The 23,642-nt window shown below is 48.1% G+C and overlaps 1 protein-coding gene across 1 annotated transcript; it reads right to left on the bottom strand.

Annotated features, from left to right (window-relative positions):
• Nucleotides 1-357: 357 nt before the first annotated feature.
• LOC147303095 (phosphatidylinositol 4-kinase beta-like) lies at nucleotides 358-21,974 on the bottom strand. The gene is made up of 14 exons (XM_086279212.1): nucleotides 21,745-21,974; nucleotides 17,962-18,424; nucleotides 17,369-17,823; nucleotides 16,868-17,260; nucleotides 14,414-14,641; nucleotides 14,084-14,332; nucleotides 13,893-13,999; nucleotides 12,999-13,103; nucleotides 12,805-12,928; nucleotides 12,579-12,692; nucleotides 12,349-12,500; nucleotides 6,819-6,951; nucleotides 6,155-6,275; nucleotides 358-5,557 (listed from the first exon to the last, which is right to left on the bottom strand). Exons 2-14 carry the CDS (start codon nucleotides 18,407-18,409, stop codon nucleotides 5,376-5,378), a joined length of 2,811 nt encoding a protein of 936 aa, XP_086135338.1. The 5' UTR covers nucleotides 18,410-18,424; nucleotides 21,745-21,974; the 3' UTR covers nucleotides 358-5,375.
• Nucleotides 21,975-23,642: the final 1,668 nt, after the last annotated feature.

Here is a 23,642-nt window from a genome sequence, read left to right as displayed (position 1 = left end):
AGAGTCTTTCAGATCAGAGGCGTCCAACTCCAGGCCTCGAGGGCCGGTGTCCTGCAGGGTTTAGAGCTCACCCTGGGTCAGCACACCTGAATCACATGATTAATTCATTGCCAGGCTTCTGGAGAACTGCAGGACATTTTAAATCATCCGTGTTGGATCAAGGACACATCTAAGACCTGCAGGACACCGGCCCTCGAGGCCTGGAGTTGGACACCTCTGGTGTAGATGTTCGTAAACATAAAATATGAGATGCGAAATTTCAGATTTGACTCTCTTTAAAGTTAATTATGCACCAGTTAGAAAAGTGATTTAAAACCAGTAAGTATCTTACACACTGAGAAAGCACACAGGTGCAGGTCAGAAGCAGGTTTCAGGTTTATTGAATAAGTTGCCATGCAGTTAGTCAGGACGTGACAGATGGACTCTACATGATGAGAAACGGGGACACACCTCCAGTCGTCAGCTGGATCTTAACGATTCAACACATTAATGCACGTCGCTGCAGAGATGCAGACTTGGGCTACGTTCACACTGCAGGCGAAAGCGCATCAAATCCGACTTCTTTGACCCTGTGCGACGTGTATCCGATCGTAGTGTGGCAGTGTGAATGGCACAAATCCGATCTGGGTCACTTTCGTATGTGGTCCTGAATCTGATACGTATCTGATGTTTCAGAAAGCGACTGCTGTTTAATGGTCATGTCGCATTAAATACGTCTTTTACGTCACTGACACAAGACGGACGCCAATTATCAGCGCCAGAGAAGACATCGTGAACGCTTCCTGGCCATCCAGTGAAACTGTTGGGAACAATGTTGGAGAAACGTGAACATTTTCTTTGTACTGTATAATCTGCAGATTCTGACAGAAATCTGCAGCTATCCTTTGAAGCAGCGCTCCTCTGAAACAGCAATAAGGATCATTATTAGGCCAAATGTAGATAACACAATAACTTTATAACTTAAAGCAAAATTGGGAAACGTAAAGTCTGAAACAGTCAAACATACTGTTGCTCTGGGTCTAAACAGAGCGCGTTGTGTGTGACGTCTTCCTTTGCGCATGCGGCTGCTTTCAGGGTTCACACTAGAGCGCGTTTGCTGTCACATTTTATTTGTAGTGTGAACAAGCAGACAAAGAAATCGGATTTGATCCAAAAATCAGAATTGAGCTGTAAGACCTGCAGAGTGAACGTAGCCTAACAACAGCTGCAGGAGAGGGCCAATAGTGTTTGAGTGCCCAATCACCAGGAGTACATAAAGTCAACCTCATGATTCAGTGGCTTCATGGACCCCACCGCTCTCGTTTATTTACACTAATCTTCATATAAAAGTGCTTTTCCACATAATCCGACTTCATAAGCACGCGGTATGATTTGGGGTAAATGACTTGTTGATCTCACGCGTCCTCCTCCCGTCTCCTGAGATGATGCTGTTTGTGAATTACCTCAGAAATCACTCAAAGTGTTTTCATATAATGTTTCTTCACACAGTGAAAAGTATCGTTGACCGTGACGTTAGCGTTGTTAGCATTTCCCATAGAAATTCCTCAAAAACCAAACACTAACATGGCTGCTGTATGACTCCGTGTTTTAGTAAAATATTAACAACAAAGAATCCTCACAAACGACAGAAACGTTTCATAAATGCACTTTTTCACACTGACTGTGTTCAGAGCTGATGACAGAAAGGCAATGAGGATGTTCAGCGGCAGGGATGAGTTTCAACCATCCGTTCTCCCCACTAGCCTCCAAACTGCAACTAACCCATCATTTGGCTCGACTTTACGGGCGTCTCCAGCTTGTCAAACAGCAGTATCACTCCCCAATGATTTTACATTTTAAAGAGCCCCTCTGTAGGAGACGGGACTTGAAATGTAAATAAATGCAGATGAGCGAGGGGTACTGGAGTGTTGAAACTTGTCCCTGGAGCCGTCAAACCGAGGATATAAAAAGCACTTCTGAGGTCCCACCGTCCCTCCTGTTGCATTGATAAGTTTGTACCTTCTGTACGTCTCAAGGCATCGATTTTTCTCACGGGAAACAAACTCGGTTCGTGTACAGATTCACAAATAACGAACGACAAAGAATGCAAAGAGCGTTTGCTAATCTGGTAAACTTTAGACACAGCTGCACGTAAAATAGTGAGCTAGTTAGCAGACGGTAACGTGGCGCTGCGTTCACGACAACAGAACTGTGGTTGTCCTTTTACAGTGGTCAGAAAACTACTACAAACACTGGCTTTATTCCAGAAAGACCCAGTTCACTGTCCGCCGGCTCAGCGTCCCCCTTTTCACAGTTAAACATTCACTAATAAACAAGAATAAAAACAAAACAGAAAATAAAACTGTCATAATGTCCGAGCGTCAGGTGACCAGATTTTAGCCCCGACCTGATGTTAGCTGATTACCATTCGTGTGGAATAACTAACCAAATTGGAAAGATTTTGTGTCTTGCTACCTGCTAATAATCAAGTGCATCTGAGAGTAAAATTATATTTTAATCGTTTTAGAGGAAACTGCCACTATAACACTTCTTTCACTGAAATTAGCTCCAGCTATGTAATCAGTTAACTGCTCATCTCTACAAATGTAACGCTGCATTAGCTTACCGTTTAGCTAGCTGTAAAAATGCTTTATGTTTGATTTCAGTCATAACTGGAACTGCAGCTCAAAGCCAGCCTCCAGTGAACTGCTGCTGCCCTTAAACAGCGGGGAAAGTTGCTATTTACAGAAATGACAACTGTTAGCTAGCAAACGCTATCCGAAACGTTCTCATTTAGTGCGTCAGGTAGAGGTGCTGTGTAGAAATACACAGGAAGCCGTTTCTATGTGTAAGACGCTGAAATAAAGCCAGTGTTCCAGCATTAGAGCGACATCAGCAGCAGCTGCTAAAACCGCTAGCTTTCGCTCAACAGCGAGAACACGTCTAAAACATTCACGTGTTCAGGAAACTGATCGTCAGTCTCAAAGAACCCAAGCTCGGCGTGCACAGAACCGCCTCTTCTGACTGGCCAGCATTAACCAAGGGAATTGGGGCCAATCAGAGAGGAACACTGCTGAGCTCTTAGTACGTAAATACAGACTCACATAACAATAACGCGTTTAGTCCAAAGTGATAATAATAAGTATACTTCTCCTGATAAGAACCCTTTGGCTCAGAACGGCCACTTACTGTACACTGACATTGTCACTGTATAATTTCTAGCATGTGCACCGAGTTGACAGAAACACATGAACAACAAAACTTCAGTAACTTTTTTTCAGAAATTGAAATTGGACCTAAAAAGATGTTGTAACAAACATTAAAATAAAATAAAAAAAAATTCACCAGACACTCGTCACATTGATAAAGGTTTAGTATTTTCTTACACTAACAAGACAAAACTGTTTTATAAAAGCTCTCAAAGGCAACTTACTGTGTTTTTTGTGCTGATGCTAGTTGGTCAAAGGTTTAAACGGAAAGTGCAGTTCAGAAGAAAGTGCTGCCCCTCTACAGACTACTGCAAGTCAGCCAATCAGACGAAAGTAGGCTTATAGAGAGACAGCAACTAAAATGGCGTGTTTGTTATCTTGTTACAAAACGTACTTATTTTAGAGAGGAATAAATAAAAAAAAGTAACTTGGCGAAAAGTTTTAGCCAAGACACTGTCAGGTTAATTGCCAACAAACTGCAATGAGGGAAGAATCAACTTAAGTGTATAATAAACGTATACTCTCTGCTGCTAGTAGTTTAGTGGTTATTAGCTAGTGAGAGAGCATAAGCTGTATACTACAGCAGTGAAAGAGTAATGTTATTAGGAAATGAGGACAGGACTCATTTATTTCTTTGATTAGCCTTAGCTAGGTGACCGTAGCTCAGGGGGTTGGGAATCGCACCTGTAACCGGAAGGTCGCCGGTTCGATCCCTGGGCTCTCTGTCCTGGTCATTGTGTCCTTGGGCAAGACACTTCACCTACCGCCTACTGGTGTTGGCCAGAGGGGCCGATGGCGCGATATGGCAGCCTCGCTTCTGTCAGTCTGCCCCAGGGCAGCTGTGGCTACACCTGTAGCTGCCTCCACCAGTGTGTGAATGTGAGAGTGAATGAATAGTGGCATTGTAAAGCGCTTTGGGTGCCTTGAAAAGCGCTATATAAATCCAATCCATTATTAGGTATTAATTTTGTTAGCTAGTACAGGAACATTAGCTTAAAAAGACATCTCCCCTAGTAATTAAAAAATAATAATGTAGTTTATTATAGTAATGGCCATATTTCTAATAAATATTCTGGACTTTGCTCCTCCACAGTCTGTGAGTAATTCTCCATTAGCATAGCTAGCATGACAGTGACTCTGTTAAAAACCAAACAGCTAAATAGATATTTGGGAAAGAAAAATGAGCTAAAGTGGTAAAATAACAGTTTAGGAAAAAGTGAAATACAATGAAATAAAACAGAGGAAAATGAGCAGCAGTGGTCACTGGCTCAGGCTAATGGACGTTCAGGACAAAAGAATTTGAGCTTGCCCAAACCTCGACGCGCTTACAGTTGCTAAAAATGTCGGGACAAGGCTGACGATGAGCTGTGAGAAATGTCTGGTGAAAACAGGAATGCTGCTGGAAGATAAAGCGATAATCTGTAAAGGAGGGTGGATACGTCAGCCTTTCTGTGAGCGTGCCGAGAACGCTGAGTTCACGTTGTGCTTTTTCCTCGTAGCCATTCTGATTCGGAGAGCAAACTCCTTCGACCTCTGCTGGTGTTCGCGTCCACTCGGACTTCATTTAAACGTCAAGAGAAGGTTCGTGCCGACCCAGTCAGACGCGTCCTCGGGCTCACCCTCGAGTTACTGCAGATTTCTCCTCTGAGTCCACTTTAAACTACGACAAGTTGGGAGGAAAAAGAGGGCGCCTTCTGGAATCTCGGGCTTACGATTACGAGACTTTTATCTTTGGAAAAGGAGCTTCTGTAATTACAGGATGTTTGCTGGAAAGAACAAAACGCCTTTCTCAGACGTTTTCCTGTCAACAGACGTGGAATCGGAAACATTGAGCTGTTTTTAGCTGAGGGATGGGTGAAGTAGTGGTGGTTGTGTCTGTAAACGCTCTGCTGCTGGGCAGTTTAGTAGTGATTATGAGCTGGTTAATAAAGTCGACAGCAGTGACGAGTTCACGCGTTTCCGTGTGACGAGCAGCAGGAAGTCGAATCTGCCGTGCTGTCGCTTCGATTAGCTGCAGATGTAAATCCATAAACGATGTGATGAAGTGGTTTCCGTCTCTATCGAGTCTTCCAGCAGCCGCTTCGACCCCGATGACAGTGACGAGGCGGCTCCGTCGAATCCAATCAGGCGGCGGCGCAGCGAAACGTCTGCCGGCTCCGGCCACCGCCGTCGCTCAGTCCAGACGGGTCACATGATGCCGTTGGTGACATACTGGAAGGAGTCGTAGAGTTTGGTGGTGATGGAGCGCACGGACCCGTCCACGAGCTGCTCCACCAGCAGCTGCAGCTGCTCCTCTGTCAGAGACATGTGGAAACGGTCCTTCAGGCTACGGATGGTGCTCGAGCCGTGGAAGCACGGCAGGTGGGAACCTGTGGGGTTAAAATAAGAGTGCACAACAACTTTGTTAACAGCTGACTGGCAAACACGTCCTTAAACCCACACCGGTCAATTCGTGCACTCTGGACCTCCACCCGAGTCGCCGACAGCGCTACGATGTGACGCAGGAATGAGTTTGTTGTTGCAGCTTCACTGCGAGGGTTATAGGGGCCAATAAGAGAACTCCTTAACCTTTGTCTTGCCGGGCTGCTGTGACGCAGTGTTGGCAGTTTCCGTAATGACTCTAATATCACTGAATAGTGAAATTTGCAAAAACCGGCTGTAGGCTGCAGCTGCTAGCTGTCTGCTAGCTTGGCCTCTGCTGCCTGGAGTTAGGTGGAGTGTGACTCGCTGCATCATCTGCACAAACTCAAACATGAACTTTTGTTCTGGATAATAAAAAGTTTGGAGTTTTCAGCAGGGACGAACTTTGTGGCCGGACCTGTTCCCTGATGATGTGGAACACAAAGTATCCCCGTCCTACAGACTAAGACTGTCTGCGACTCGTACTTACAGCTGTAAATACGGGGTTAGGCTTAGGCCGCGCGTGTGTGCCGTTTTCAGCTGTAAGAAAGGCGCAATGGTGTTACCTTGCTGCATGATCTCCACGATCTGCAGCACCTTCTCCATGTGCTTCCTGGCTGCGATGAGACCCTGAAGCATCAGCATCTTGTAGTAGTTGAACATATCTCCGTTCAGCCCACCCATCACCTGAAACACAGCAAACACCGGGCATCAGGACAGCCACCATGCTAAACTCCACAGGAAGCTTTTCTTCCACCAAAATAAAAGCTTCTGTCATCAGGAGCCATGAAACCCCGATTTCTAGAGTCCTTCAGCGATCCACGCGTGAATCAAACAGAAATTCATCCAAATCAAAACTAAACCTCTGCAGCGCCCGGCTGAGAAACCACGACCGAGCCGGCTGTGACCGGCGGTGCTGAGGGCTCAATGCTGAACAGAACATGTGGGATCTCCTGATCCTGCTGCTGACAGCTGTCGGACACCAGAAAGGATCCTTAGCAACTTTGAAGTTCCAAAAACAAAATGAACGATTCATCTACGAGTCAGCAGAGAGTCGGCTTTGAGTGGCTAAAAATCCCATCCAGACGTGCAGGGCAGCCCTCTATCTGCGTGCTGGTCTGTTCTCAGTGACAGGTAAATATCAGGAGACTACACCTGAGCCCAAAATTGTGATCAACCTCTGCCCGGGATCATCTCCCTCCAACACATCCTCAGGCTGTTTCTACTCACGTCCACGAACTCCGAGGTCAGCTTAAAGGCAGATGTCTCGAAGCCGAGGTTGCGAGGAGAGCTGGAGAGGATGAAGCCAAAGTCGATGTGGATGATGTGGCCCTCGGAGTCCAGCAGGATGTTCCCGTTGTGCCTGTGGGGATCAGACGAGGTGTTACCGAACGATTGGCATGTAGGATTCTCTACATGCTGCAGAGCTAAGCAAGGAAATTCTTACCTTCTCTACACACAAATAAATCAAATATATACAAAAGTCACACTTTTTAAAAAAAGCATAGAAAAATAGAGCAAGCACTGTATAGGAAAGAGCTGAGAGTGGTCAGAAAGTAGAGTCTGCAGGATTTCAATGTAGATGTACAGGTGACTGCAGTGTGTGCTGTGGGGGGAGGGGGTGCCTCTTTAGGACCCCGTTGTTATAAGGCGTCCCCTCCAGTGATGGGAAAGCAATCCCACACATGGACCGTGATGCTGTAATGACAGCCTGTAGAGCCTGCTGTCCCGCCCTGGTGGTGCAGTTCCCATAACACATGATGGATAGATGGATGTGTAGCTGTATAGGTGTATAGATGGATGTATAGGTGTATAGATGGATGTATAGGTGTATAGATGGATGTACAGGTGTATAGGTGGATGTATAGGTGTATAGGTGTATAGGTGGATGTACAGGTGTATAGGTGGATGTATAACTGTATAGGTGGATGTATAACTGTATAGGTGGATGTATAACTGTATAGATGGATGTATAGGTGTATAGGTTTATAGGTGGATGTACAGGTGTATAGATGGATGTATAGGTGTATAGGTTTATAGGTGGATGTACAGGTGTATAGGTGGATGTATAACTGTATAGATGGATGTATAGCTGTATAGGTGTATAGATGGATGTATAACTGTATAGGTGGATGTATAACTGTACAGGTGTATAGGTGGATGTATAGCTGTATAGGTGTATAGATGGATGTATAACTGTATAGGTGGATGTATAACTGTACAGGTGTATAGATGGATGTATAACTGTATAGGTGGATGTATAACTGTACAGGTGTATAGGTGGATGTATAACTGTATAGGTGTTTAGATGGATGCATAGGTGGATGTACAGGTGTACAGGTGGATGTACAGGTGTATAGGTGGATGTATAACTGTATAGATGGATGTATAGGTGTATAGGTGTATAGATGGATGTACAGGTGTACAGGTGGATGTATAACTGTATAGATGGATGTATAGGTGTATAGGTGTATAGATGGATGTACAGGTGTACAGGTGGATGTATAACTGTATAGGTGTATAGATGGATGCATAGGTGGATGTATAGGAGTATAGATGGATGCATAGGTGGATGTACAGGTGTACAGGTGGATGTACAGGTGTATAAGATAAGATAAGATAAGATAAGATAACCTTTATTAGTCCCACACGTGGGAAATTTGTTTTGTCACAGCAGGAAGTGGACAGTGCAAAAGTTATGACGCAAAAATTAGAATACAATAAGAATAAATACAGTACACAGCTGTACAGAATAGAATAAAATAATATACTATATACAGTAGAATAAAATAAAATAAATATACAATAAGATAAAAATAGAATACGAATGCTATATACAACTGAGTAAAAATACAACGATGCCAGAAAAGATTATTGCACTTAGTGTTATTGCACATGTGTGGATGTGTGTGTTTGTTCAGTTAAAGTCTTTATTATGGAGTCTGACAGCAGTGGGGAGGAAAGACCTGTGAAATCTCTCCGTCCCACACCGTGGGTGCCGCAGTCTCCCACTGAAGGAGCTGCTCAGTGCTGTCACAGTCTGCTGCATGGGCTGGGAGACGTTGTCCATCAGGGATGACAGCTTAGCCGCCATTCTCCTGTCACTCACCACCTCCACTGGGTCCAGAGGGCATCCTAGAACAGAGCTGGCCCTTCGGATCACCCTGTTCAGTCTCTTCCTGTCCCCAGCAGAGATGCTGCCGCCCCAGCAGACCACGCCATAAAAGATAGCAGAAGCCACCACAGAGTCATAGAAGGTCTTCAGGAGTGGGCCCTCCACTCCAAACGACCTGAGTCTCCGCAGCAGGTACAGCCTCCTCTGCCCTTTCCTGTAGAGGGCGTCTGAGTTATGAGTCCAGTCCAGTCTGTTGTTCAGATGAACACCAAGGTACCTGTAGCTGTCCACAGCCTCAATGTCCATACCCTGGATGTTCAGTGGTTGCAGTGGAGAATGCTTGTGCCTGCGGAAGTCTACCACCAGTTCCTTGGTTTTACTGGCGTTGATCTGGAGGTAGTTCAGCTGGCACCAGTCCACAAAGTCTTGAGTCAGTCCTCTGTACTCCTTGTCGTCCCCATCAGTGATGAGGCCGACTATTGCAGAGTCATCAGAGAACTTCTGCAGGAAGCACTGGGTGGAATTGTGGGAGAAGTCTGCAGTGTAGATGGTGAAGAGGAACGGAGCCAGAACCGTTCCCTGTGGGGCCCCCGTACTGCAGACGACCCTGTCCGACACACAGCCCCGAGTCCTCACATACTGTGGTCGGTCGGTGAGGTAGTCCAGGATCCAGGTAGTGAGGTGATGGTCCACTCCAGAGTTCACCAGCTTGTCCTTCAGAACCGAGGGAAGAATAGTGTTGAAGGCACTGGAGAAATCAAAGAACATGATTCTCACAGTGCTTCCAGCGGTCTCCAGGTGAGCGAGGGAACGATGTAGGAGGTGAATGACGGCATCATCCGCTCCAATGCCAGGCTGGTAGGCAAACTGAAGTGGGTCCAGTGATGAGCTTATTAGGCGCCGAAGCTGAGCCAGGACCAACCGCTCCAGGGTCTTCATCAGGTGGGATGTCAGAGCCACCGGCCTGTAGCTGTTGAGGTCCTTGGGGCGTGAAGTCTTTGGCACTGGTACAACACAGGAGGTTTTCCAGAGCTGTGGGACTCTTCCCAACCTCAGGCTCAGGTTGAAGAGGTGCTCCATCACCCCACACAGTTGGTCCGCGCAGGACCTGACGACCCTCGAGCTGATGCCATCTGGGCCCGCTGCCTTCTTGCCATTAATCCTCCTCAGTTCCCTCCTAACCTGGGTGGTTGAGAGAGACAGGCTGGAGCCTTGTGTTGAGTGTGTATTGGATGCTGTTGTTGGGGGTCGGGGGGAGTGAGCAGGGTGAATAGAGGAGGTGTGAAGTGTCTGAGGTGGAACAGCAGCAGTGGGGGTGGGTGAGTCTGCAGCCGATGTTGCAGACTGCCTCATGGCTGAATGAAATCTGTTGAAGAAATGATTCAGTTCATTTGCCCACCTCACATCCCTCCCAGGCAGAGAGTTCTGCTGTTTGTGGCCCGAGATGGTTCTGAGGCCTCTCCAGACTTCACCAACGTTGTTTTGTTGAAGCTGGTTCTCCATCTTCTGCCTGTAGCTGTCCTTCCCATTCCTTATCAGTCCCCTCAACTCTCTCTGCACCCTTTTCAACTCCTCTTTGTCTTTGGATTTGAAGGCCCTCCTCTTCTGCTTGAGGACAGCTTTAATTTCTGGGGTAATCCAAGGTTTGTTGTTGGAGAAACACCGTACAGTCCTGGTAGGTACGGTGTTATCCACACAGAAATTAATATAGTCAGTAATGCATGTAGTAAGGCTGTCGATGTCCTCTCCGTGGTCATCACAGATCACCTCCCACACAGTCGACTCAAAACAATCCTTAAGAGCCTCCTCGCTCTCCTCTGACCATCTCTGCACTGTGCGGGTGGCTGGTGGCTCCCTGCGCACTAAGGGCTCATACACAGGGACAAGGTGCACCAGGTTGTGATCAGATCTGCCCAGGGGAGGGAGAGGTGATGAACTGTATGCCTCTTCTGCATTGGCATACAGTAAGTCCAGTGTTTTATTGTCTCTGGTTGAGCAGGTCACATACTGGGTGAAGGTGGGCAGTGTGGAGTCCAGTGAGGCATGATTGAAGTCCCCTGATATTATGAGAAGGGCTCTCGGAGATTGTGTTTGCAGTCTGCTGACCACAGAGTGGAGAGAGTCACAGGCTGCATCCGCGTTGGCCGAGGGGGGGACATACGCTGTTATTGCGATAACATGCGAGAACTCCCGGGGCAGATAGTACGGACGCATGCTAACGGCTAACAGCTCAATGTCTCTGCTGCAGAGTTGCTCTTTTACAGTGATGTGCCCAGGGTTACACCATCTGTCGTTCACAAAAACTGCCAGTCCCCCTCCTTTCCTCTTACCGCTGTCTCTGGTCCTGTCCGCTCGCAGCAGCTGGAATCCCGGTAGTGTCACGCTTGTGTCCGGAGTTAGCGGTGTTAGCCACGACTCCGTTAGCATCATGATGCTACATTGCCGGTACTCCCTCTGTGACCAGGTTAGCGACGTGAGCTCATCCATCTTATTGGGCAAAGATCTTACGTTTCCAATAATTACAGAAGGAAGAGATGGTCGATAACGTCTCCTTCTCGGGCGACGGCGCTCCTTCCCAGCACGACACCCCCGTCTTTTCCTCCTCAGCTCGCTGGGAATGTCGGGTCTGTCCGCCGGCAGTACCGCTGTGGGACGCAGCGCTAACAGCTGATCCTTACTGTAAACAAAGGATCTCTGCTCTGGGTCCCCAGACACGCGTGAAAAAAGTAGAAATAAACTAAGAAAAACGACCAGAACTAGCACAAAACGGTAGAACATGGTTGCAGAGTCTAATTACTAATACGTTAGTTATAAAAAATTACGAGAAGAAAAGATAAGAAAGAAAGAAAATCAGAATGAGCAGAGCTGCTGTAACAGGCTGCCGCACACGGGGGGCGCCGGAAGTATAGGTGGATGTATAACTGTATAGGTGTATAGGTGGATGTATAGGTGGATGTACAGGTGTATAGGTGGATGTATAGGTGGATGTACAGGTGTATAGGTGGATGTACAGGTGTATAGGTGGATGTATAGGTGGATGTACAGGTGTATAGGTGGATGTATAGGTGGATGTACAGGTGTATAGGTGGATGTATAGGTGGATGTACAGGTGTATAGGTGGATGTACAGGTGTATAGGTGGATGTACAGGTGTATAGGTGGATGTACAGGTGGATGTACAGGTGGATGTATAACTGTATAGGTGTATAGGTGGATGTACAGGTGTACAGGTGGATGTATAGAGGGCTGCATTGACAGTCTTCAGTAGAACGGTTCTGATGATATGCAAACTGCAGGGATGTAAAGGACCTGGAAGGTTTCTTTATGTTTCTTTATTAGATGTTCAGGGCTTTCGGGGCTTAGTCCTCGTCAGGACCTTGCGGTAGAATTGCTCAATGTTGGTTGGTGTTAAGGGTGTTAAAGCAAGCGTGGAGCTCTTTCAGCTCATCTGGTAGTGCACTGTCGCTGGCTGGCACCCTTTTTTGCAGCATTTAATGGGGCAATATTCTCAATGCATGTGCTGAGGTTGCTAGTAATCACTGATGTAAAGTCCTCCGAATCCACAGACCCGTCCTCACTCAAGGCAGCAGTCTTAACCTCATCAGCAGGGATAACGGTCACTGTTTAACTTTTATGAATGTCTCACCTGTCTTTGACCTGCAGCAGGTAGCAGATGAGGCTGTAGCCGGCGCAGCTCTGCACGAAGTTCCTCTGAGCGGTGAGGAAGGCCTCTGTGGTGAAGCTGCCGTGTTCCTGCAGGAAGTAGTCAAGCAGCGACAGCTGACTCTGCTTCCTCACCTGGAGGACACACACACGAAAACTGCGTTTCAGTCTCATAGACAAAGACAACTAACTTTCCCAGAATCCCCTGTGTACCTGGTGCAGGGAGACGGCGTTGAGGACGGGCTCGATCATCCCGCTGTCTGAAGACATGACGAGGATTTTGTAGGGTTTGATCCACAGAGGAACGCGCTCCTGCTGCCAGATGGACTGACCAAGGAAACAGACTCGGCTTCAACATGGAAGCAGTTTAACCACACGGAGACTGCGTCTGTATCTGCATCTGTACCGTTGTGTGCATGTGTCTGTACTGCGTCTGTACCTGCAGCTGTCTGAGGACCTGATAGGCCAGCAGCTCCTGCCTCAGATCGTCCCCACACTTCACGATGACCGACAGCAGCCTCCAGGTGTGCAGGTGGCCGTACGGAGACGCCTCTCGGATCCGCCTGAACACAAACGGCGTTAGCGCGAGGAAGACGTTGTGGAGCGTTCCCCTGCTCGGCTTCACAAACCCACCTGACTTTCTCCTCCCAGGGCTCTTTGAGGGCAACAGCCGACGGGTCCTCGGGGTCCCTCCTGAATGCGGTGGGAGTGTGAGCAAGGTTCTCCGATAGCCGCCGTCTGAAAAACAAACCAGGTCGGAGCGTCACGGCAGAACGCACAGCTGAAGATCGAAGCTTCACGGGACTGCTCAGGCCATTTCATCCTCAGAAAGAAGAGTTCCTGAACGTGCTGCTCTTCAGAGATCTACACTCCTGGACAGTGACAACAACTCATCATAATTACATCTGCACACCAGGTGATGTTGGTGTCCTATCAATATGGCAACTACAAAGAAAGCTTCTATGGGGAAACTAATAACTAACAAAAAGGTCCAGTCTATGTAGGTGCGGTTCCTTTATTGTTTTAATTACTTTAAAAACAACTTCAGATCACATTTTGTTGCTGGTAGTTATTTTTGAACGCAGCTCAATATTCCTGTGGAGCTCCTTTATAGCTTGAATTTACTGAAACTACAAACACATAATTGTAGTGTGGAGGGGTGTGGTCTGTGGCTCAGCTTCTAGGGAGGGGTGGTGTTCAGTGGGCGAGGCTGCTCAGAGGCTCCTGTTTGAGCAGCACGCCAAGGCCTAAAGGGGGGAGGAGCTGAGAGCAGAAAGCTGCAAGTGAGCGGGCATCAGCAACAGTGAGACCGCGGCCGCCAACAGCCTGGAAACGCTAAATTGTAAACATGAAGCGCCGACATGCACGTTGGCGTCGTGCTGGGCAGAACCAACACTAGCTTGTGTTACACGTAGCTTACCACGGGTAACACGGCGTAATATTTCGTTTGAACTGCCCTGAAACAGCACTGGTGTTCCCACGTTTCTGCTTCTAACCTCCGCCTGTGGAGGGTAACCCGCTGTTTACCTGATGTCTCCGGCGGCGATGAACACCGGCTCTTTGCTCTCCAGACTCGTGATGCTGTCGACTGAAAACTGACTGATGTTGTCGCTGCTGCTGGTCTGAGCCTCCATCTGCAAACACATGCTTGTTACTGTGCTTCGGGAGGACAGAGTACACAGGGTTACTGCAGGCAGTATGCCGACGCTTTCACATACCTCCACCTGCAGCTGCCCGATATCATCGGTGGCCCACGCCTCGTCGTCGTTGTCGTAGTTTGGGACGGTGGAGAAACTTCCCGTTCTGTGTTCCGATGTCATACCACTGTTGCCATTAGCTGCGGTGCTGCAGTCCAGGTTCTCCGCGGAGCGGGCCGAGCGTATCCGCGTCTCTGGGATGCGAACGGGAACGGGAGACGTCTCGAAGCTGTCGCAGTCCAACACCTCCACGTAGATGATGTATGGAGCCTAAAGGAGGAGAAGGAGCAGCAGTCAGAGGACATTGGACAGATGTTCTCTGGCACATGTGGCGGGTACACCGGAGGTCACCTTGTCCTTGGAGTTTAGGACCACGGCCTGCGTGTGGGGGACCCTGCAGACGTGGTGCTGGTGCTCGGCGGTGGGCAGCCACACTCGGGCCGGCAGCTTGTGGTTGAGCAGCGACAGCTCGGAGATCAGACGCTGGGTCTTCTGCTCTTTGGTGGGCAGCGTGGCGAGACGCTTCCCGATGCACAGCAGAGACTTGATGAACTCCCTCTGAGGACGGAGACGCTCGGGCTGCAGACGCACGAAACACCCACAGAGAGTCATAGTTTCTAACCACACACACACGTTCCCTGATGCTCCGCCCACAGAGGCATGTGAGTGACTCATCGATAGCTCGAATGGGCCGTTTAACCCTTTAAAGCCAGTAGGAGCGGGCACGCGCCGTTTTGCACAACTATTTTTAAATCCCTGTAGAATCTGAACCGTGTAAGCTAGCGCAATAATTTGTTTTGCATATGAAACCGGAGGAGTTGTTCTTACATCTGATGCCATCAGCTTGTCCTCGGTCACGGTTGCCTTCCACATATAGCTTTGCAAAAATTGCATAAAAAGCTCTTGCAGGAACAAAAACGTAATATTCCAGAAACACGCTTTGCCGATCCGATCAGCTGTTCGTAGAGCTGGGCGATATGAGATTTTTTCATATCACGATATGTTTTTTTCATTTCAGGCGATAACGATATCTATCACGATATAAGCCAAATAACTATATTTGTAAGATTTAAATGTGCCGTTGCTCACAAGTAAAATGTGAAATAATCAGCAGCTTGTTTTTAAATATTTATTTCCCATAATAAGTTCAACAGGGTAGATGTACTTAAGGAACATGACTTTTTCAGATAAATAAAGGCAAATATTGCAAACTACACAAAAGGCAGCCGCTAAAGCGTTTAAGTTTCAAAATAGAACAAATGAAACAGACTAAATTGTCAATTCCACTTAGAAACAAAATATTAATTCTAAAAATAAATCTTAGTTTGTTTTACAGAAGAACAGACAAAACTGACTAACTTTTGTCAATATCAAATAAACTGAGAACTAAAAGGAAATTCTCAATCTCTCCTTGTTGTATAGCTTAGCTTTTCAAACAGTTTTAACAGTTACTTTATTCTGACAAAAGCCGAATGACGAATTAGCGCTTCCAGTCAGAGACTGAGGCTACGTCCACACGTACACGGGTATTTTTGAAAACTGAGATTTTCCGTTTTCGTTTTAAAAAATAATCCCGTCCACACATAAAGGCAGAAATGAAGGAAAACGCTGCTATGAACATGCCAAAGCAGCAGGTGGCGCTAGATTCCTAACCGTGCAGAAATATTGGCCAATCAGAAGTCTAGAAGCCTCGGTGGGAAAAAGTAAACAAAGCTGCGGCATAGAAGCAGAACCGAGTCGTATGTGTGGAGGGACAGTAACTGTGTGTGTATGTAAGCATTTAAACACTGCAGAGAGTAGAATTAACAGTAACAGTATTGTAGAAATTCATTTCACCGAAACAATAACGTGGCGCACAGTGTGACGCATGCACCAGTTTATTGTATTTCCAGACTTGCTTTCGGCACAATTTACAGTGCACGCTACTCTGTTTTTTGTCAGACTTGAAATAGCCGAAATACCTTCAAACTACGGAACTTCTATGGCTCTTCCGTTCGACAATCTCTCCGGCGTTGGAACCATCATCTGTTTTCTCTTCGGTCACGCTCGGTTGATTTTTCTAGTCGGCACACTCATTTCCTCCATTACGCGCTGGCTCCTTTACCCGCTGGCTGCTTCCCAAACAAACACACGTGCGGCTTGGCACTTGTGCTGTACGTAACAAGTCACGCGACGTGACGCTGCGGCTGTGATTGGTTCGGCTCTGCGCTACTGAATTTGGATCGGCTGACCTTTTTTTTTTTTTTTTTTTTTTTAAGAGAACAAGAGCGGCGAGGTCTATCGCGATAGCTTAATTTCTCTATCGAGTAAAAGTTATATCGCGATACATATCGTTATCGTTCTATCGCCCAGCTCTAGCTGTTCGTAACACTTCCCACATTGAAACAGTCGTCAGCGCGAACGATCGCATGTCCGCCATTACCTGCACGAAACCGGAAGTGACGTCATTTTTGCGGAAAATGTAGTTTTTAACTTGTAGGCCTTGAAAGCCTATACTGGTGTTTTTAAAAGTCATGTTTGATTTTATGCTTTTCTGAATAGCCTTTGACTCTAGAGCAGCAGTGTCCAACTCCAGGGCTCGGGGGCCGGTGTCCTGCAGGTTTTAGATGTGTCCTTGATCCAACACCGCTGTCGACCTCCTCAACCGAAGGTTCTCCAGAGGCCTGGTAATAAACTAATCATGTGATTCAGGTGTGTTGACCCAGGGTGAGATCTAAAACCTGCACGACACCAGCCCCTGGAGGCCTGGAGCTACCCACCCCTGCTCTAGAGGAACGGCACCACCCGAGAGAATCTCTGGCTCACCTCTTCGTGGACCGCCTCCACTTTTGGGTTACTGCCAGTCCGTCGGAGACCAGCACCAGGTCCATTGCTCGCCATGGTGGCATCCGACTTGGATCTCTGGTGGGTCCTCCTGGACGGGGAAACAAACACCTCGGCTTGTCCCTGTCCAGGGCCAAACATGGAAGAGGCCTCGGCGTTGCTGCCATCGTGTCTGTGATGGCGATGGCGACGGTGAGACGGCGAGGATGCGGGGCTGTCAGATGGGGCGGGGTTGAGCTCGTCGGACAAGATGAGCTTTCGGAGTTTGGTTCCTCTGGAGTGGCGCTGGGTGGAGATATGCATGTCGGAGGAGTAGGCACCGAGCAGCCAGGCAGAGAGCAGCGAGAATGTGATGCTGGCGCTGCAGCGGTGGATCTGCCGGACACAAACACCTGCGTGAGAACCCCCCGACTGTGACGCAGCGGGTCACCGACCCGTTCTCTAGCTAACGTTAGCTGAGCTAGCTTAAACTTAGGGACTCACCAGGTACGGTCGGATGGCGTCGCCCACCTCTGTGTCCATGTGCACGTACATGTTGAGCAGCTGCGGCAGGTAGAAATCGACCTCGCTGTCCGGGAAGCTGAAGAGGCGGTTCCCGATGTACGCCTGCACACCCGGCTCCTTTGACTTGTACAGGTAGGAAATCGCCATGGAGACGTCAAACAGCTTGGACTCGAACAGGCGCAGCAGCCACGACTGCTTTGATGACGACGGTGGCGAGAAAGGTTCTGGCCGAGCCGAAGGACGCGGGTCGGGCTGGGACGGCGTGTCGGTGTCTTCCTCATCTTCCTCTTTGATGGAGCCGGCATCTGGGCTGATGAGCTGGGTCACGGCGCCGCGCTCTGCCACATCTGCCGGGTGCTGCCGCTGATCATCCTGCAGTTTGACTTTAAGGAGCACTTCCTGGCACGCCTTCAGCGCCACCTCCGGGTCGATGACTGGAACAGCAGAACAGAGAAATCGATCAAAACTGGCGGAGGATGTAGAGGTGTAGCAACTGTGGCCCCACCCACACCTCGCTCCAGATTCATCCTAAGCAGTGAATATTTTGGAAAACAGTTTCCTCTCCTTGTTACCTTGCTCGACACCTAGGTCCATCTCCATGGCGTCCTCTGAGATGACGTCCAGCGGAGGACTTGGTCCTCGCTGGTCGCCGCCACCGCTCGACGTGCCTCCGCTGCCGATGCCCTCGCTGGCGCTGCTGCTACCGAGGCTGCAGGTGCTGCCGATGCTCCCACTAGGGGAGGAGCTGCGGGGGCTGGCGCTGGGAGAGGAGGCCTGATCCCCGTGGGTGGGCGGAGGCAGCTGCAGCTGAGGGCGAGCGTGACGGTGATGATGATGGTGATGGTGAGTGAGGAAGTCTGAGGAACTCTCAGAGCAGGAGGATGAGGAAGAGGAGGCGCTGGAGGGGGAGGAGGGGCAGGAGAACGTGGTAGGAGAGGAGGACGAGGCGGGGGGAGGGGGTTGCGCGGAGTGGGAAAGGCGGAGCGAGCGCACAGCCGGGGACCCTTCGGCGTCGGCCATTTTGGAAGAGGAGTCCTACAGAGAGACAGAGAGAGCACGAGTCACATGACACAGCTGAGAGGATTCGAGGTCGCCCCTCCCCCTACCTGTTTACCCCCCAACACACACAGCGAGGATGAGGTCACATGACTCCTCCTGGCTTCAGCTTGTCATACTTCCTGTTTTACAGGAATTCAATTTTATTTATATGGCGTCAGATCACAACAACAGTCGCCTCAAGGCGAAAAGTTTGTATAATTATTTATCCTTGTTGTGCAAACAAGCAAAACTTAATAAATGTAGTTTGAAAAGTAACAAACCTGAAAAGAAACACTGGGAACGACACACACGAGGACACAGATACAGAGATGCTCCAGGTAAACAACCAACAGGTGTGTCTCACCTGCTCCTCCCTCTCCGTTCCCCTCTCTCTCTCTCTCTCTCCCTCTCCGTTCCCCTCTCTCTCTCTCTCCCTCTCCGTTCCCCTCTCTCTCTCTCTCTCTCTCTCCCTCCCCCCTCTCTCTCTCTCTCCCTCTCCGTTCCCCTCTCTCTCTCTCTCCCTCTCCGTTCCCCCCTCTCTCTCTCTCTCTCTCTCCCTCCCCCCTCTCTCTCTCTCTCCCTCTCCGTTCCCCTCTCTCTCTCTCTCTCTCTCCCTCCCCCCTCTCTCTCTCTCTCCCTCTCCGTTCCCCTCTCTCTCTCTCTCTCTCCCTCTCCGTTCCCTTCTCTCGCTCTCCCTCTCCGTTCCCCTCTCTCGCTCTCCCTCTCCGTTCCCCTCTCTCTCTCTCTCTCTCTCTCTCCCTCCCCCCTCTCTCTCTCTCTCCCTCTCCGTTCCCCTCTCTCTCTCTCTCTCTCTCTCCCTCCCCCCTCTCTCTCTCTCTCCCTCTCCGTTCCCCTCTCTCTCTCTCTCTCTCTCTCCCTCCCCCCTCTCTCTCTCTCTCCCTCTCCGTTCCCCTCTCTCTCTCTCTCTCTCCCTCTCCGTTCCCTTCTCTCGCTCTCCCTCTCCGTTCCCCTCTCTCGCTCTCCCTCTCCGTTCCCCTCTCTCTCTCTCCCTCTCCGTTCCCCTCTCTCTCTCTCTCTCCCTCTCCGTTCCCCTCTCTCTCTCTCTCTCTCTCTCTCCCTCCCCCCTCTCTCTCTCTCTTCCTCTCTGTGCTGACAATCAAGCCAAACACCAACATCATCAAATCTACAGTGGAAACCAGATATTTACAAACTCTTCAGATAAAAACACTTTTTTAATTGTAACATCAAATCAGACTAAATGTTTATTTTTTAGATAAATATAAAAACATATTTGTTAACTTTCAGAGTAAAGAGAGAAACTGTCTGTGTTTCTTAATTGTAAATGGCACCAAATTGTATTCAAACTGAGCCACACTTATGGAGCTCCACAGTTGTCTTCCTGCTGTTTTGTTGACATCTCTTGATGTTCCCATGTCACAGAAACAGACTCTGTGTTTTGTCTTATATGCATCCACAGCTGTGCCACCAGTTTACTCACATGGACTCTACGAACCAATCAGAAGCTTCTTCAGCTCAGAATGGAATCGTCTGGAGTTTCTTATTAATTAACAATAAACTTAGTGTATATGTACTCCTACATTTGATGAAAGTGATAAAAATAGAAGCTCTGTCTCTCTTTATTCTGACATTTAACTCATTCAAAAGATATTTCAATATTTATTTATCCAAAACAAAACAAGTTTAAATTGGTGTTTAACAGTAAAAACAGTGTTTGTACTATCTGGTTTCAACTATGAATATACTGTGTATTAAAAATGCTCTTGTTTTTCATAGAAATATAAGAACACATAAAGCATAATGTATAAGAAAGAAGCCTCTAATGTCCATCTACATCAGTACATAACTGAAACCGATGTTGTGCTTTATTTAGCCGTGTAGGGTAACAACTGAATATAAGATATAATATAAGGCACATGTGAGCTGAGACTCTCTAAAGAAGCAGCATTGTTGTTGTTCGGCTTTTCATTTCGCCATTTGTTGATTCACTCAAAGAACAAGTAACGTAATATGGGTCAAGTGATCAGTTTGACATCAATCTTTCGTGATTCGCCGTCATATTTACATTATTTGTACAGTACGAATGATTTGCTTTGGTACCTGCTCAAACTTAAGCTCTCCTCTGTCTGCAGCAAACTGGCAGGCAGCAGCTTCTCTCCCCTCGCTCACAGGCGTCAGTGCTGTGCTCAGTTGCTTAGTACCCGAGCTCGGATCATACCAAAATTAGGGGGCATTTATGCTCAGTCCTAAATTCCCACAGTGTGCGCTATGTGCTTCGAATATTGTGTGTAGTTTTTGTTTTATACAGTTGTCAGTCAGGCATCCAACTATGAAAAAAATTACACTCCTAAAGACTTCTGAAAAAACAACCCGGGCTTAGGCCCAGTAAGCCGCCACCACCCCCGCTCCACCAATGGGCAGACCAACCCTTTAAATATCCTGTAACACTGTTCAATATTGGAGGGTAGCCAGTGCCCCCCTTGGGGACGCACCTGTACAGGGTACAGCAGGTAGACCAAAGATGCTTTAAATCATTAGTTATTATTACAGACTGGGTCTGTTCACCCTGTCGTGTCACATGCCCCGCCCCTTTCTTTGTATTAATGCAGGGCTTTTCCTTAGTGTGTGAAGCACCTCGAGACAAACTGCTGTGATTTAAACTGAATTGAAAACAGATGTGATTCTGGGCCGGAGCAGAGCGAGGAGTGACCGAACGCGTGGCCACTGTGTGGGTTGTTGGCTGTGCGGAGCAGCGTGGGACTAAACGGAGCACGTGAAGAGTGAAAGGAGAGCAGAGCTGAAGAGGCGAAGCTGCAGGAATCGTGTCAGACGTGTTTGTCAGCCAGCTGTCAGGTTCATTTTCACATGTAGGCGATCAGCTGTTCAGTCTGTCCTACACTCACGCACATTACTTTGTTCTTCTGTTAGATGTGTTGCTGTTCTTATGTGCGTTTTTTAATTTCCCTGCATTGATGTGATCTCAGTCACTGATGAACGCCCTGAGGGGTACTGCTACTCGGTACTGTGGCCTGTACTCACAGTACTGCATGTCACGGGTACTTAAATAACACCCTGTTACTGCTGACACGTCACGCACGCTCTCGGCGCACATTAAAGACTCTGTTTGGTTCGGATCGATTAATCGGGCCTCTGATGCAGAACTCAAACTGTGAAGAAGAAGAGGAGGAGAGCCGCTCCCTGCTGATGAAAACAAACCGGAGGAGGCAGCTTAAGCCCGGAGTCTAACCCGGGCCTGCCGAACCTGCTAACAGCTAGCTAACCCGAACAATAACAGAGAGGCCGAGGCGGAAAAACGAACCGAGGTCAGCAGCACCTACCCGGGTACCGAGGCGCTTTCAGCCCCCTTCAAAGCTCCGACAATCGAACTTCAGTCCGCTCCGCCCCGGGCTGTCCCGGTACGGTCCGGTTCTTTGATCCGGGTCCCGGTGCCGCGCTTAGTCCAGGATTTTAGGGTCGGTCCATCTGCTCTGGGTTTGTGGCCTGGCTCGGCTCGGCTTGCTTTAAAACTGCGGTGACGCAACATCCGTAAAGACAGAGGCTGTACATAACTGTCGGAGCTTCCGGTGGTCTTTACACAATAAAAGCACGTAGAGGAAAAAAAAAAACCCAGCTGAAGACATCCGGGCCACTGACAGTAGGACAACACGGGGGACGGTGTGTTGGGGGGTGGCGCGCGGGGAGGGGCGCATGGATGGTTTGTTTTGGTCAAGGAAACTCATCGCTTTGCCAACATTAGATGAATTAAGTTATACTTTTCCACTGGATTTAGCAACACGAAACTCAAAATCACTACATTATCATAAGCATCTTTGAGGGGACGACTCGAATGAGTCTTTGTGTACGAACGGAGCACATGCAGTCGGTCACACCTTCGAGCTGTGGGCCGTCACCAACCAGTCCTCACGGTGTGGAGTTAACGGGACACTTTTCTCACTTTAATGTTGGATTTTATTCCCTCCGGTAAAACATGTAGAAACAACGGTTATTACCTGTGTGTCTGTGTTAGAAATACCCCGTGACAGAGTAACATGAAACACATGTTCTTGTTTCAGTCCAGGGGTCGATGTGGACGTTGTGGAGGACTATAAATACCTCAGAGTGCACACTGATAACAAACTGGACTGGGTTAAAAACACCACTGCTCTCTGCAGGAAGGGCTCTGAGCTCCTTCATGAGTCTGTTGTGGTCAGTGCTATTCTCTATGCTGTTGCATGCTGGGACAGCAGGCTGAGGCTCGCAGATGCCAGCAGACTCAATAAACTGATCTGTAAGGTCAGTAATGCTGTGGGGTTGGAGCTGGACTCCCTTAGGGTGCTGTCGGAAAGGTGGATGTTGTCCAAGATAAGGACGATGCTGGATCCCATACACTCCATGGCCAATGAGATTACCCATAGTGCACCACTGAACGCAGTAGCGGTTTTTGATACGGGCGGTTGCCCGGGGCGGCATCGTGGTGGGAGTAAGCGCGCCCTCCGTTTGCGAGGTGCGCATGCAGCACAGGGAGGAGAGGGCGGGGCCGCGGGGGAGTCTCTGGCTGGCTGGAGTAGCATCTAATCACCAACTCACAAAATAAAACAAAATAAAAACAAAACAACAAACATGAAAACACCAGACATCATGATACAGACTTATAATTTGCACCGATGTTTTTTCGAAATTCTATAAAGTGAGCGCGCGAGCCCTTGGTGCACGTGCTCGCTGCTGAAGTCAAAGTAAACTTTATTGTCATCTCCGCTACATACAGTGCCAGTGGGAGTGTTCGCCCGGGGCGCCAAACAGGCTAGGACCGCCACTGACTGAACGACACAGGAACTCATCCCTGCCTGTGGATATTTGTGTACGACTCCTCCATCTAATGCAGAGCACACAGAGCAGCAGTTACAGCCTGTAGTTTGTCCTTTACAGAGAAAATAACAAAGTTTTACAGCTTAGAGTATTTATCTGTAATATTCTGGACATTTATAGGTGAGCTATTTGTATATATGGGAGTTACTTCTAATATTTTGTAACTTTGTAATATTGTCTTATTTAATTTTTATCATTTATGCAGTAAAGGATTTCAAAAATAAAATGAATAATTTTGAAGACAGATCAGTGACTACAAATGGGGTCAGAATTCATCATATAAAGGTCATGTAAACAAAATGAACATTTTTATATGATAAATTCTGACCCCATTTGTAGTCACTGATCTGTCTTCAAAATTATTCATTTT

This window comes from Aulonocara sp. 'chitande type north' Nkhata Bay, linkage group LG22, assembly GCF_057382095.1.
Source record: "Aulonocara sp. 'chitande type north' Nkhata Bay isolate Kocher_YH1m ecotype deep benthic linkage group LG22, A_spYH_male_GT1.1, whole genome shotgun sequence".
NCBI lineage: Eukaryota > Metazoa > Chordata > Actinopteri > Cichliformes > Cichlidae > Aulonocara > Aulonocara sp. 'chitande type north' Nkhata Bay.
The sequence above is the reverse complement of the archived record's forward strand: the minus strand, read 5'-3'. Positions and strand labels throughout refer to the sequence as shown.

Excerpts from the sequence above, each read along its gene's own strand:
- LOC147303095 (XM_086279212.1), bottom strand. The coding sequence starts at position 18,409 with ATGGCCGACGCCGAAGGGTCCCCGGCTGTGCGCTCGCTCCGCCTTTCC. Across the intron at positions 17,824-17,961 it reads GGACCTAGGTGTCGAGCAAG|TCATCGACCCGGAGGTGGCG; the intron begins GTAACAAGGAGA and ends CTGCTGTTCCAG. Across the intron at positions 12,929-12,998 it reads CCCTGGGAGGAGAAAGTCAG|GCGGATCCGAGAGGCGTCTC; the intron begins GTGGGTTTGTGA and ends GTTTGTGTTCAG.